The 15002-nt window shown below is 31.3% G+C and overlaps 1 protein-coding gene across 3 annotated transcripts in view; it reads left to right on the forward strand.

Moving 5' to 3' along the window:
- RERE (arginine-glutamic acid dipeptide repeats) overlaps positions 1 to 15002 on the forward strand; it is a 577800-nt gene that overhangs the window by 317579 nt on the left and 245219 nt on the right. For all 3 annotated transcript variants that reach the window (XM_051988633.1, XM_051988634.1, XM_051988635.1), the window contains one exon: positions 13759 to 13864. In XM_051988633.1, the coding sequence (XP_051844593.1) occupies positions 13759 to 13864 (106 nt within the window). The remainder of the gene's footprint in view (positions 1 to 13758; positions 13865 to 15002) is intronic.

Below are 15002 nucleotides of genomic sequence, written 5' to 3' on the forward strand. Positions count from 1 at the left end.
GAAATTTTAGCAGTCCCTTATTATAATAGAGGTCAAAGATGCTAGTGTCCCTTTAGACTTTAGTTTTCCTCAGTGAGTTTGGAATCTGGTAGTCTTTTTCTTCTCCCCAATTCTTCCTGTCCTAATTTATAGTAGGCATTTTAAACATAAATTTTGTTGCTCTCTCATACACCTTAACATCACTTTTCTTCAGTTTTCTCAATTTTTGTTATTTACTTTTCTAAACCACTTCAGGCACACAGAAATATGGTTACACTCTTGATCTTACCTTCATTCATAGATGTTCATGAATTCTGAAATTCCCTGATCTCATTAGAGTGTTGTCATTTCACCTTTGCACCCATCTTCATTTTTCCCATTTCAGCACCTCCCACTACTATCTCAATCAAGAACTGTGCTTCATAATTCAACAGAAAAAAATTCTTGTCATTTGCTGAGAGAGATCTGTTTTTTCTCTGTTCAGCTCATCTCACATCATTGGATTGCCTTCTCTCAATGCCTTTTCCTTTATTCTTGTCTTGGTGAAAAGTTGATCCTTCTCTTTGCCAGGTTTTTATATTTTATTTGATCTTTTCCAACAAGATTGTCCCCTTCTGTTATCTTCCCTTTCTTATCTTTAATTTCTCACATGACTTAACTCATTGCTATGGCCATCTGCAATCAATACTTCCAGTACTTTTTCTGTTCACTCTCTTCTAGAGTCTATCTTCTGTCCTTATTCTACTGAAACTATTTTCTTTATTGAATTTTTATTTACTGAACCTAATGGCTTTTTCTCAGTCCTCATCTTGCTTTGGGCTGATAGATGGCAGAATAACTCTAGTATTGGACTTAGAAGCAGGAAGACTTGAGTTCAAATATAACTTCAGATGCTTACTAGCTATGTGGCTCTAGGAAAATCACTTAACTTTTTTTTTTTTTTTTTTTTGCCCCAGTGTCTTCACTTGTTGAATATGAATAATAATAGTAATAATGATAATCTCTACTTCACAGACTTGTTTTGAGGAGGCAATTGATATAATTAATGTCAAGCTTTTAGCACTGTGTACAGCACATAGTCAATGCTTATAAATGCTTGGTTTTTGTCCATCATAGTCTGGCTATCACCTGTCTTTCTGGTCTTGTTACACTTCAGATCAGTCTCCTTGCTCTTTTTTCTCCAAGACTCTATTTTCTATGTCTCAAAATCTTCACTGGGTAATTCTCATACTTCTCATCCCCATTTCTTGACTTCTTAGGTTTCCTTCATTTCTAACCGATTGTTCTACCTTTTCAAATAGCCTTTCACTTCTCTCTTTAATCTTACTGCTTTCCCCTCTGAAATTATTTTCATTTTATCTTCTCATCTTTTATCCCCTTTCTACATATGTGATTACATGTTATTTATTCCATTAGACTTTTAGGTCCTCATATAATAAATTGTTTTTCTGGTCTTTATATACTCAGTGCTTATACTGTACATGATATATAAACTCTTAATAAATGATTGTCCTCTTCTCTTAGGAATGATAATGAGAAGTCTGTACTGTGTTAACTATTTAGAAAAATAGGCCAAGAAGGAGTGCTGCCAAATTCCTTCTCTGACAGAAATATGGTGTTGATAACTAAACCAGGAAGAGTCAAAACAGAGAAAGAAAATTACAGACCAATCTCCCTAATCAACATTGATGCAAAACTTTTCAATAAAATGTTAGTAAAGAGATTACAACATCTTATCAGCAAGATAATATAATATGTCCAAGTGGGATTTATACCAGGAATGCAGAGCTGATTCAATATAAGGAAACCGTGTTTGCATAAATCACCTTTTCAACAACAAAAAAAAAGAACAGAAATCATATAATAATTTCAATAGATGCAGAAAAAGCTTTTGTCAAAATACAGCACTTATTCCTATTAAAAACACTAGAAAGCATAGGAATAAGTGGAGTTTTCCTTAAAATGATAAGCAGATACATGCTGCTTAGCTTTAGCAAAGTTGTAGCATTTCTCTGTTAATTAACAAAGCCTAGCAGCAAGAGATAGAAAGATAAACTCCATTTAAAATAATGTAGACAAAATAAAATATTTGAGTGTCTACTTGCCAGGACAAACTCAGGAATTATATGATAACAAAACAGCTTTTCAAATAAATAAAGTCACATTTAAACAATTGGAAAAATATTAGTTCCTCATGGTTAAGCTGAACTAATATAATAAAAATGACAACTCTACCTATATTTTATTTGTTCACTGCCATATCAATCAAACTGCCAAAATGTCATTTTATGGAGCTAGAAAAAAATAATAATAAAATTCATTTGAAAAAACAAAAGATCAAGAAATATCAAGGGAATTAATAAATATATGTGTATATGTGTATGTGTGCATTATAAAAAGGATGGTATCAGACCTAAAACTCTTATAAAGCAGCAGTCATCCAAACAGTATGGTGCAGGCTAAGAAATAAGAGTGGTATGTAAATAAGTGGAATAGATTAGACATATATGACACAATCATCAATGACTATAGTAATCTAATATTTGATAAAGTCTCAAGTCCCAGCTTCTGGGATAAGAACTTACTACTTCACCAGAATTTCTGGGAAAACTGGAAAATATTATCAAAAATTCAGTAAGGAACTATACCTCCCAACCCATATCAGAATAAGGTCAAAATGGGTACATGATTAGGCATGATTAGGCATAGGACACTATAAGCATATTAGGAAAATAAAGGATAGTTTACCTATCAGATCTTTAGAGGAAAGGGAAGAATTTATGGCCAAAAAAGAACTAGAGAACATTATATATTAAATTTAAAAGGTTTTGCACAAACAAAAGAAGACAGCTGGAAAAAAATTTTACATCCAAGGGTTTTGATAAAGGACTTATTTATAAAATATATAAAGAACTGAGATAAATTTATAAAAATACAAGTTATTCATCAATTGATAAATGGTCAAAGGATATGAAAAGATAATTTTCATAGGAAGAAATTAAAGCAATATATAGCTTTATGAAAAATGCCCTAAGTCATTGTTTATTTGATTAAATTATCAGATTAAAACAACTCTGAGGTATCACCTCACATCTGTCAGATTGGCTAAGATGATAGGAAAAAATAATGATAAATGTTGGAAGGGGTGTGGGAAAATTGGGACAGGTAATGCATCGTTGATGGAGTTGTGAAATGATCCATTCATTCTGAAGAGCGATTTGGAACTATGCCTAAAGGGCTATCGAACTGTCCACACATACGTTTTGGTCCAGTAGTGTTACTACTAGGTCTTTATCCTAAATAAACATAAAAAAGGTAAAAGAACCACATGTGCAAAAAGTTTGTAACAGTTCTTTTTGTTATGGCAAACAGCTGGCAAGTGAGTAGATGCCCATCAATTGGGGAATGATTGAATAAATTAGTTGTATATCATATAAATAATGAAATATTATTGTTTTAATAAAATGATGAACAAACTGATTATAGAATAGTCTGGAAGGATTTACATGAACTGATGCTGAGTGAAGCAAGGAGAAAGAAGATAACATTGTACACAGAAAATGTGTGATGGTCAACTATTACAGACTTAACTCTTCTCAGTGGTTCAGTGATCCAAGGCAATCCTAGTAAACTTAGGATGGAAAATGCCATCCACATCCAGTTAGAGAACTATGAAAACTGAATGTAAATCAATAAAAACAATACATGTTGTGTTCATTTCCACCATCCCCCTTTTTTTTTCCCTCCTGATTTTTCTCTCCCAACATGATTTATAAGGAAATATGTAAAAAAATGAATGTACGTGTATAACCCCTCTAAAAATGATGCTTTTTCATGTAACTGGATAAAATAAAAATTTTAAAAAGAAGTCATGTGACAATTTGGTGTGCATTACATAAGAAAGCCATATTAAAAGAAAAAGCAAAGGTGAAATTTTTTTAATTAGTAGAAGATAAATTAATAATTTGAAAATAATTTTTGAAAATGTTAAGTGTACCATTTTCAGAGCTAGAAAAATAGAATAAAACAAAGAAGAAACTGAATAAATGATTCAAGAATTTCAAGCCCAGAGAAGCTGCTGAAGGAAATCATTAATGAATATACATATTTTACACTGCCATATCTTATTTTACACAATAGACAATACATTTCATCATAAAGAAATATAAAAAAACTGAAATTCCAAATACAAGTTATAATATGAAAGCAGTCATTAATATTGGGAATAAAAGTAAAAGCTACTGATATTAATGTAGACCTGATTACATCTTGAATAGTCAGTGGTTGAAAAGGCAATCCATGCAAAAATTTTTGTTATAAGAAACGCCAAAGGTAGTATGCTATAATTTTGGTATCTATGTTAATCTTTACAGGATAATTTGTATTTCTGAAAAAATAAATTAACAATTGAAAAGCGGCTATTGATGGGGGGAAAAATACATGATTCATTGATTTTTTTTTTTTTAATAACTTTCTATTGACAGAACCCATGCCAGGGTAATTTTTTACAGCATTATCGCTTGCACTCATTTCTGTTCCGATTTTTCCCTTCCTTCCCTCCACCCCCTCTCCCAGATGGCAAGCAGTCCTTTACATGTTGAATAGGTTACAGTATATCCTAGATACAATATATGTGTGCAGAACCGAACAGTTTTCTTGTTGCACAGGGAGAATTGGATTCAGAAGGTATAAATAACCCGGGAAGAAAAACAAAAATGCAAGCAGTTTATATTCATTTCCCAGTGTTCTTTCTTTGGATGTAGCTGCTTCTGTCCATCCTTGATCAATTGAAACGATTTTTTTTTTAATAAACAAATTATCCCATAGTAATGATCAGAGAATAGAGAAATTCAAAAACTGATAAAACTGAAAACTGGAATAGCCTTTTAAAGAATTATTACATGTACTCTAAAATTATTTTTAAATTGAGAAAAAATGTATTTTGATCCACACAATCCTACTGACTAAATCAGAAAAATATAAAGCAAAGAGATTTACAGATCAATATTACGACAGTATTCTAACAAAAAAACCTCATGCCGAGCCATTCATACTTTCAACATAGCATTGTCTCATTCTTTCATTTATATTTCATTTCTCTTGCCAGAGATTCTATTCTAGATCTTAAAATAGTAATTCCAGTGCTCTTTTCTCTCTACCAGACTTTGCACATAAGGCATGGATCATATTTCCCATTTGTATCCTGCTGTGTTGAGAATTTGGTGGAGGAGATTCTTATTCCTGTAGAGTTAAGATCATGTACCTCTGAAAACCTTTCCCATTCTGTTGTTTGGTAATTAAAAGTAATTTTTGGGCAGTACCCAAACATATTCACTAAAAGTACAGTTATTAACCAGAGTAAATTACTTTCTCTTGATAAAAAGTTCCACCATGCTTCCATTAAATAGCAACTTTTTTCTTACCATGTAACATCTTTTAACATTGTTCAATTTTTCAAAATTTCACTTATTGAAATACAGATGAAGAAATTGGGGCCAGAGAGGAAAAATTGCTTGCCCAAGTAACTTTCAAAGCTATGATTTGAACCCAAGATCCTCTGATTTGAAATCAATGCTTTTCCCACTGTAATCATTTAGAAGTTACTATTTTTTTCTGTGGCTTCTCCCATTGTCCATTCATCCTTATATTTGACAGGGATCTGTGATCACATCTGTGAGACTTCTTCTGGTAGTACAAATCACAACTCGTTCCCTTTCCCACTCTGTGTGACTATTGTACATGTTCTACCATAAATCCTCCCTGAATATTAAGAGTTCATATAAAAGTCTCTTCTGATTCTAGCAACAACAACAACAAAAACAACAAACAAAATTTCACTTATCAAAATATTAATTAGTCTTTCTTTTCAAAACTATGACTGACTAAAAAAAAGAGCATCTTTGTATTGGAGATTTTCCTTTTCCATTGTTTTTGCCTAAAGTGTTTTATACTTCAGTGCCCTACAGTCTTGGCATCTGTAGTTTAGGAAGCCAGGTCTATTTGAGTCTTGAGGCATGTTATTCTAGGCTCTTTTCTAGTTTTAAAATTGTTTTATTTTGTTAACAGACCACACTCATCTGAAATTGAGGACTTTAGAGCAATTGGCTTCATGGACTCGGTCTTTCTTTATAAATATTTGTCTTTATAATTTTCAGTCAAGGAATTTAAAATTATTTAAGTGTCTTTTAATGTATCAGAAATACTTCAGTCACAGAGTGGTCCCTAAAGGGAAAGGTAATGTGTCAACAGTTGACACTTAGATGATTCACACACATTTAGTGGAATATGATTTCAGAGTGAGGCACCTGTAGTCAAGGGAATTTATGTTAAAAGACAATCTAGATGGCACCTTAATGATCTGATCTTAATCTCATTTTATAGATTTTTGTGGAGTCCTACAATAGTTGTCACCCAAATCTAAATAGGCAAAGCTCTTAGATCCTAGCCCTGGTTTCTTTCACAACAACATATTATAACTTTTGAAATAAAGCATTTTATTAAATAATATTTCAGGTTTTAAGCTTATTATATATCTTGTGCACTAACCCTTATGGCTTTGTAATTTGAATTTTGCTTTGTTTTGCAGCCAACTGATGAACTGTTTCAAGACTTTTATGTGACACAATGCTGCCACTAACTGGTTTTCTTGTGGTATTGCATGTTTCAGTCCAACTTTTACAAAACCCAATTGGAAATTGGTGTACTTTGGGTTAAGAAGTTTTGACTCTGACAATAGCTAGCATTGATTAAAGAATAGATAGTACTGTTCTTGTCTGAAAAACAAATATTGCTTTGTTGAATATAAAATATAACCATAACAAAATAAATGTATTTTCTTTGAAAGTATTACATTTTATTTGAATTTTGATTGTCTTTTAAAATAATGTTGTTATCCAATAGATTTAATTATTAAATGTTTAAAAGTATATACTAGGAATATTCATTTTAAAGTTTTATCAATGGAAAAGCTCTATTATTTTTCTGGTTAATTTTCACATATTCTCAAGCCCCAAATGGTATAATGGGAACAGGGTTGTGTTTTGAATTTCTGATTAATGTAGTGAATTTAGCAATGTTAAAAAAGAATGCTTCCTGAGTCATGAAGATTTCTTACAGTACATAGAATTATTCACTTGATCATGTGCCTTGCATTTCTTATCCTTAGAAAATCCCTATATGAAACTTTCTGTCTGTGCTTGCAATTTGGCTCTGCCCTTGATATTTTTATTCTTAATATTCTCCCATGGCTTTCCTGATTCCTTTTGGATAATTGGATATTAAGTAATAAACTTGTTTTAATGATAATTCAGTCTTTTAAAAAATTATTATTTACAAGTATTAAAAACTGTGTGGATGTAAAATCTTATAAGGATTGTTTTGTTAAAAATTGATATTTTGTACCATCCTGCTTATTTTGTTACCCCCCACTCAGGTAGTAAATATGTAACAAAAAGTAGAAACTAACATTACATATCAATTGAGTCTGACAGTATGTTCAGTTGTCCTCATGAAAAATCCTCCCTTTTATACAAACTCAATAATTTTTGGTCACAATTATACCATTCAGTTCATTTGTCATTGTTTTTTGCGTTTGTTATCCAAGTTCTCTTCTCAATCACCCTTCCTTTCCCTCTTCCTCCTCTTCTCCTCCCCCCTCTTCTTTCTTCTTCCTTCTTTTTTCGCTGAGGTAATTGGGGTTAAGTGGCCTGTCTAGAGTAACACAGGTAGTAAGTGTTAAGTGTTTGATGATGGATTTGAACTTTGTTCCTCCTGATTTCAGGTCTAGTGCTCTATCCGTTGTGCCATCTTGCTGTTTTTAATGTTGAAATTCTTGAAGGGTAGGTCAAGGAAAAATGGTTAGACAATTCTTATTGAGCTGTGAAAGATATGTGTGCTCTTGAAACACTTTAACTGATGACTAACCTAGTTAAGCTCTCAAAATTCTTGTCTCCAGAAAGTTGGCTACTATCTGTTACATTTATGTCTCCTTTTAGAACTCTGCTAAGAGATTGAGGGGATTGTTGATTTGTTACTTAAGTGGTGAAGGGCTATGGATTATTGAAGCATTCTAATATTATTTGAAAATAAGTTTGGCTTAAAGGTTCTTTAAATAATGAAAAATGTATTTTATTAATAGTGTAGATCTTTCAAAATGAACATATGCATGAAGTGCTTTTTAGAGAGGCTTGGTTGATTATAATTATGCAGGGTAAAAAAGACATGAAGAGAAAATTCTTAGGAAACTACTTAGCAAATTCACAAAAGAATTGAAATATCTATACTGTAGAGAATTTTATTTCTCCTGGAAAGAATAGTTGTAGTTATCTTTGAAATTTCCTTTATAATTCTCTCCAGTTTGCTTTTCTACATTTAAAACCAATTCAAATTTTAAAATTTATATATCAACCTTTGTTTTTACATTATCTTTAAAGCCCGATAATTACCTCACTCTTCCTATTCAGGACACTATCATTTAATAAAGACTCCAAAATTAAAAAAGTATTTAAGCAAAATTAATATTTTTCAAATTTTGTTATGTATTATTTTCATGATCCAAATCTCCTACCTGTCATGCAGGAAGGGGGGCGGGGATACATTCTCGTATCTGTATTTTAGAGTTAAGATTGGTAATTAAAATTATATTCAATTTTTAAAAATTTTACATTTGCCATATATTAATAGGAAATGTTGATATGTTGGTTATTGTGACATTTTTCTGTTGTTTTATATGTCTTCCTATGCTTATAGTGTGGGTAAAATCTCAGAATTGTTTTGCTTTTTATCATTTGTATGGCTTTTAATATTCTCTAATTCTCTTTAAGACTGTTTATTCTTGCATAAAGCCATTTTAATCAGCTTTGGCATTACATATTTATCTTAAGCTAACATTGTGAAAACTGCATTTTTAATTAACATTCAGACTTCATTTTTTGGAAGCTCTGGAATCCAATCTTTTAAATGATTTTTATTCTGGGGTGGTACAAAGCAATTGGAATTAATTGACTTATCCAGAGTCACAAGCTAATAAGTGTTAAGTGTCAGAAGGTGACTTTGAACTCATGTCCTCCAGACTTCAGGGTAGGTGCTCTATGCACTGCCCCAAGTAACTTTTTAAAAATAAGTGTTTTTGATGTTTTTTAAAATATCATTTTAGTTTCTGCCACTCCTTCCCACAAAACTATCTCATATAAAAACTTTTTTTAAAGACTAAAAGAGAGAGGGAAGAAATTCAGCCTAATAAATATTTCAAAAAGTCTGACAATGTAGTCAATATGAAACAATTTTGTACCTTCCACCTCTGCAAAGAAGTAAGTGAGAATTTTTTTTCATATTTCTTATTTTCAGCTTTTTCAGATGTTTGTTTTGAGTGATAACAAGTTTTCTTATGAAAATACTAGAGTCCTCCAAGAATTTCACATTTTTCTTGAATTGTTGAAATGTTAAATAATTTTAATAAAAGATGAAGACTACAAAATGAACCCACCAAAATCAATTACATTTCTGTTTCATTGGGATGAAAAATGGTAAAGGACCTTGGCAGAATTTATACTTAAAGCTATATTTCGCCACCATATTTTAGAACAAATTCAAAATGTATTTATGACTTGGATTTTAAAGAATGGGAGAGACAGAGACAAAAGTGAGCTGATCACATAACTTTTGCAATTTGAGTGGAATATGAATTCTTAAACCAGAGGTGAAGGGAAGTACAAAGGATAAATTAGATAATTTTTTTTTAAATCAAGAACTTCAAGATGTAAATATTTTTAGTTCAAGAAATAAATATTTATATTTTAAATAATTTATAAAGGTTTTTATATCCTATATATTGACAATTAACATATATAAAATTCTCAATAGAGAAATGGTTAGAATATATGAATAAGCAATTTTCAAAAAATGAGTGATTTTATCAGTGATTAGCAGTCTTATAAAAGAACATTCCCAGTAAATAATGATAAGAAATGCAAACCTAAATAATCTTGAATTTTCAAATTCTATACAAAAAAGTAGTGAAGATAGGAAAAGCTTAGGGTAATCATTACTGGAGAGGTTTTAAGGAGAGAAAAATACTGAGACATTATTGGTGGACCTGTGAATAGGTATAATAGATAAAGAAAATAATTTCTAGTAATGTGAGTAAAATGGTGGTATTCACTAATCCAGAATTGATACAACTACTTATCCAAAAATTTGTAATTATGCACATTGTGTGGGTGTGGGTATGGGTACAGTTAAAGGTCTTGGCATTAATTTGACACTGTAATTCTCTTGCCTCTGTAAGGTTTTGTTTCACTGTTCTCTCTTAATTTTCTTTTCTGTCTTCTCAGTTTTCTTTGCTGGTTCTTTACTAACCATGGATGACCTCCAAGACTTTGTCCTCAGCCCTCTTTACTTTTTTCTTTATTTCATTTGGTTATCTGTCCTCTGAACATTAAATTGTCAGAGCCTAACAATTTAGCTCTTGTCTATTTTTCTTGAACTACAATCATGAATCACTAACTTGCCTTTTGGGTATTTTCAACAATATGTCCTGTGTATACGCCAAAGTTAACATGGCCAAAACGGAACTCATTATCTTTTCTCCTAAATATTTCATTCTTCTGATCATTATGTTACTGTTCAGGCACCACTACCCTCCCACTTACCTTCAGGTTCATTATTAATTTTTTTTTTTTTCTTTTGAGGCAATTGCAATTAAATGACTTGCCCAAGGTCCCACAGCTAAGAAGTGTTATATGTCTGAGAGCAGATTTGAACTCAGGTCCTCCTGAATTCTGGGTCCAATGCTCTAACCACTACATCATCTAGCTGCTTGTTTTTAAAATTTGTGAGTTGTCAGTTTTCTCCCTTATCCCCATTCAGAATTAAGTAACCACATGTGAAGTTATATAAAACATTTCCATACAAGTCATGTTGTAAAAGAAAACATAGATTCTATTTTCTCATTTGTTTTTCAAAGACCTTTACAACTTGATTCCTCCTATCTTTGTCTTTTTCCTTCATCCTCTCATATATTCTGGGACTCAGTTACACTTGTTGATCTTTGTCCAAGACTCTGATTTTTAGACTTCTGACATTTCTCTTAAACATGTTCCTCATTCTTGGAATACTCCATTTTCTTCTTGTCTCTTCCTCTTGGCCAACCTGACTTCCTGCAAGTTCTAGTTAAAATCCTGCCTTCTTTGATATGTCTTTCTTGAAGGTAGGGTCTTGCCTCTATTGATTGTTTTTAGTTTATCTTGTTTGTACATAATTGTTTTTATTTTTCTTCCCCATGGGGAAGACTTTTGGAGAGCAGGTATTATCTTTTTTCTTAATTTGTATCCCTAGCATTTAATAAAATGTCAGGCAGGTTGAGGGTATTTAATACATGCTAAAAAGATTTGTCTCATATCTTTATTCATGCTTTCTGATTTCTTTTTTTTACTTCATCATCTACAATTGATATTGGAACGTGAAATTATGTTACTTTCATGGTAAAATTTTTTCAGTATTAATCAGGTCACTGAAGTATAAGATGGCTGTCATATCAAGTAATGTTTCTTATTGTCTTTGGATATTTAATAAATCCTATTTTGCCACATCTTTTGGTTTTGGTGGTTTTTTATTGTTTTGTTTTGACCTTTTCATGAGCTATTCTTTCTTTTTTTTTTTCCTACTCATTTCATTTATAGTGGAAGATATGATGATCATTTCATATTAGTATGTTCACTCACTATTATTACTAAAGTCTTGTTATTAAGTTTATGTTTATTAGTAGTCTGTGAATTTAATCATTACCCCCTCCTTGCTTTTTCCACTCTCATTCTAATATTAGAAAATTGAAAAGGAGCATATTCAATTAAGTGTGATTTTGTATTTTTTATCTCATGGGATACAGTGGCCAAAATTTAAGAGCCAAAAAGGCTTTTGTAAGGGATATTCAGGAATTGACCATGTATCTTTGTGTTTATCTTCTCTATGCCAAATATTTACACATATACTACACCTATATATTATACTTTTAGAGTCATATATGTACACATATATGTAGAATATGCACACATTTAATAGAATTTAGGTACAAATATTCTGTATATAGGTACATCTGAAGAGTAAGCATGGAGATAACTATGAAGAATTAATGATTCATTATCTACATATAGTTATAAATACATGTATATTGACATGTACATAGTTATATATATTCATGTATATTTTTAACTGCAGTCTTTGAGATTTTGTCTTACAGTATTGTCTTTTAGATGTTTCAAAAGTGGATACCTTAGTGGTTATTTCAAATTCAGCATATTAAAAATTGAGTTAATTTGTCTTTTGTTTCAAGCATCTTTGTTTCCATCGAGGACAGTATCACATATTTAGTCATTTCTTATTTTGCCATTTTACCTTCATCAAATCTATTTCATTTTCTGTATTCATATAGCATCATACAAAGAGCAAAGGTAAGACACATGGTGGTTGTAAGCAATCTGTAACACATTGAAAAATTTTGAAGATCAATAAGATTAAAAGATATTGGGAGGAAATTTATGAGAGGAAAAGACTGTGTATGAGTATTGACAATTTGCTAGTTCAAATCCTCCACTGATACCTTATTAATTCCTTGAGAATGTTGGGAAGACTTTGAGTCAGTTGCATGAACACCCTTTAGGGAATTCATCAGAATTCATGAATAGGAATTACACGGGATGGCCATTCATGGGTGGATTAGTCTTTAAAATTGAGCAAAGATCTAAATTTACATGTTTAAAGATTTGTATGAATTTTTTGACTTTTCTTCTGAAAGTTCACATTCTGATTAAATTGGACATACTCTTGACCACTGCTCTGCCTTAATTGTTGTCCTTTTCCCTGTTTCTAAAATCTAATCATTGTTCTTATATCTGGCTTTCAGAATTAATCTTTTTCTTCAAATTCAGGTGCCACTTCCTCCATAAAACCTTTCTTTGTCTAACTTAAAAGTTTTATAAGATCTTAGATATAGAGTTAGAATGGACGGGTTTATTTTATAGATGAGGAAATTGGGAAGGTCCAGGGAATTGGAATAACTTTGCCAAAATCACTTTGATTGTATCTGAATCATACTTTGAGCCTTTACCCTTTGGTCCGAGAGTCCTTGATCTTATTGCTCCCTTACCCACTCTTCTTCCTTTTTACCTTTTCCTAAAGCATTTTGGACCTATTGTGGGTTCTCTTCAGCTTTGGTCTGGTATTATATTTCCTGATGAACTTTCTTGCCTTCTTATGGGCTTCCCATTTCTACCTCAGTAGACAAGTTGTTTGAAGGGGCCAGTATGATATTTTTAATTTTTACCTTGTCTCTAATATATTTTCTTTCCCATTGGTTCTTAATGAATGTTTGTTCACTGATTTAAATACTACAGGAAGAAAGAAATACACATTTTATAAAAATTTGTCAGAAGGGATGCAATGTAAAAGGTTTCCTGGTTAACTACACTGGCTGTTCTATTAAGCTGTTCAACTAGATATCCCAACTTTGGTATGTGGAGGGTATGTTCTAATTAATTGATTTGTTGAGTTAATATTATGTAAATAATCATTATTTGACTCAGGCTTTTTTTTTATTTTAAGGGGCTTTTAATTTTGTTTTTTGTCCATTTTTAAAATAATAAGATCTGACCTTTGTGTAATTGACTTGTACCCTCTGCCTTTCACATTGGGACCTCACGGGCTTAAGTTCTAAGTAATCTGTAATAATTATATCCATGTTCTTGTGAATTTCTTTTTAGTAATGCTTTAGATTTTCTTTTTCAGAGCAAGAGGGACCATCTTCTTATGAATGTCAAATGGTACTATCGTCAATCTGAAGTTCCCGATTCTGTCTATCAGCATTTGGTTCAAGACCGGCACAATGAAAATGGTAAATACTGACCCCTACTGTTAGGGCCATTTAGCGTGGTCAAAGGAGAATTCCAAGAAGTTATTCAAGAATAGCACAGGAAATAAATCAATAATTAAATATTAGTTCAAAACTTGATTATTCTGTCAAGTAGAATCTAAATGAACATTCTCGGGAGAGGTGGGTAAGGTGTTCCATTTGTAGATTAAAATATCATAAAAACAAATTCATTTACAGATTGCAAAATTGACAAGGAAAATATATATCTCTCTTTTCTGAATTAAATGAAAAGTTTTCTTTGTTATGTAAAGTTATTTTTGTAACATTGGTAAATTTGAGAGAAACATTCTGCATATATTCATTTTTATAAACAGGTCATTTCCAGCACTTCATAAGTGTTTCTGTGTGTAAAATTCTTGAGGGAGTGTTATAATTAATGTACAGAATTGAGTCAGAACTCTGAAGCATGAATACATGTTTGTAAATGAACGTACATACATACATACAAATATACATACATCTTGTTATGTCCCCTGGGGAAACTACTTAATTTGTCAGTGACTAAGATACCAATTATAATGCAGATACTGAGGAGGTCTCCTCATCTGAAACTTTTAATTTTTACACCATTTTTATACCTAAAAAATCTTGGCCCCCTCTCCCCTCCACAACATTTGATCTATAATCAAGATTGTAAAAACCCTATAGGATTATATTTTGTTACTTTTGCTTCTCTTGCTCCCATTCCCAATATTATGAAAAAACAGCTATCAAATCTATTTCCTTCTGTGGGTTCTTTGATGTATATTAATCTCTAAAGAAAATGCATTATTGTTTTGAATAACTATAACTTTTATTTGGAACTTACTACTAGAATAATTTTTGTTAATATAGATTTTTGCTCAGATTACAACAATGAAATGTTTAAATGTATTTTTTGATGAGAATTGTACTTGTTTTTTTTTTTTAAGTTTTCTTGTTTTTTCCTATACATAATAAAATTTGTCCATATTTAATGTTATTTCAAGGTTGCCAAAGAGGCCTCCATTCAGTACTTTTGTAAAAAATCAAACTTTACACTTTCCATTATCTACTTTTGCAGTTGGTTCTGCAGTTTCACTGTTATATGTGTCTGTATCTAAGTTTATCATGTAGGAAT

The sequence above is a fragment of the Antechinus flavipes genome, chromosome 3, assembly GCF_016432865.1.
Source record: "Antechinus flavipes isolate AdamAnt ecotype Samford, QLD, Australia chromosome 3, AdamAnt_v2, whole genome shotgun sequence".
NCBI classification, from domain to species: domain Eukaryota; kingdom Metazoa; phylum Chordata; class Mammalia; order Dasyuromorphia; family Dasyuridae; genus Antechinus; species Antechinus flavipes.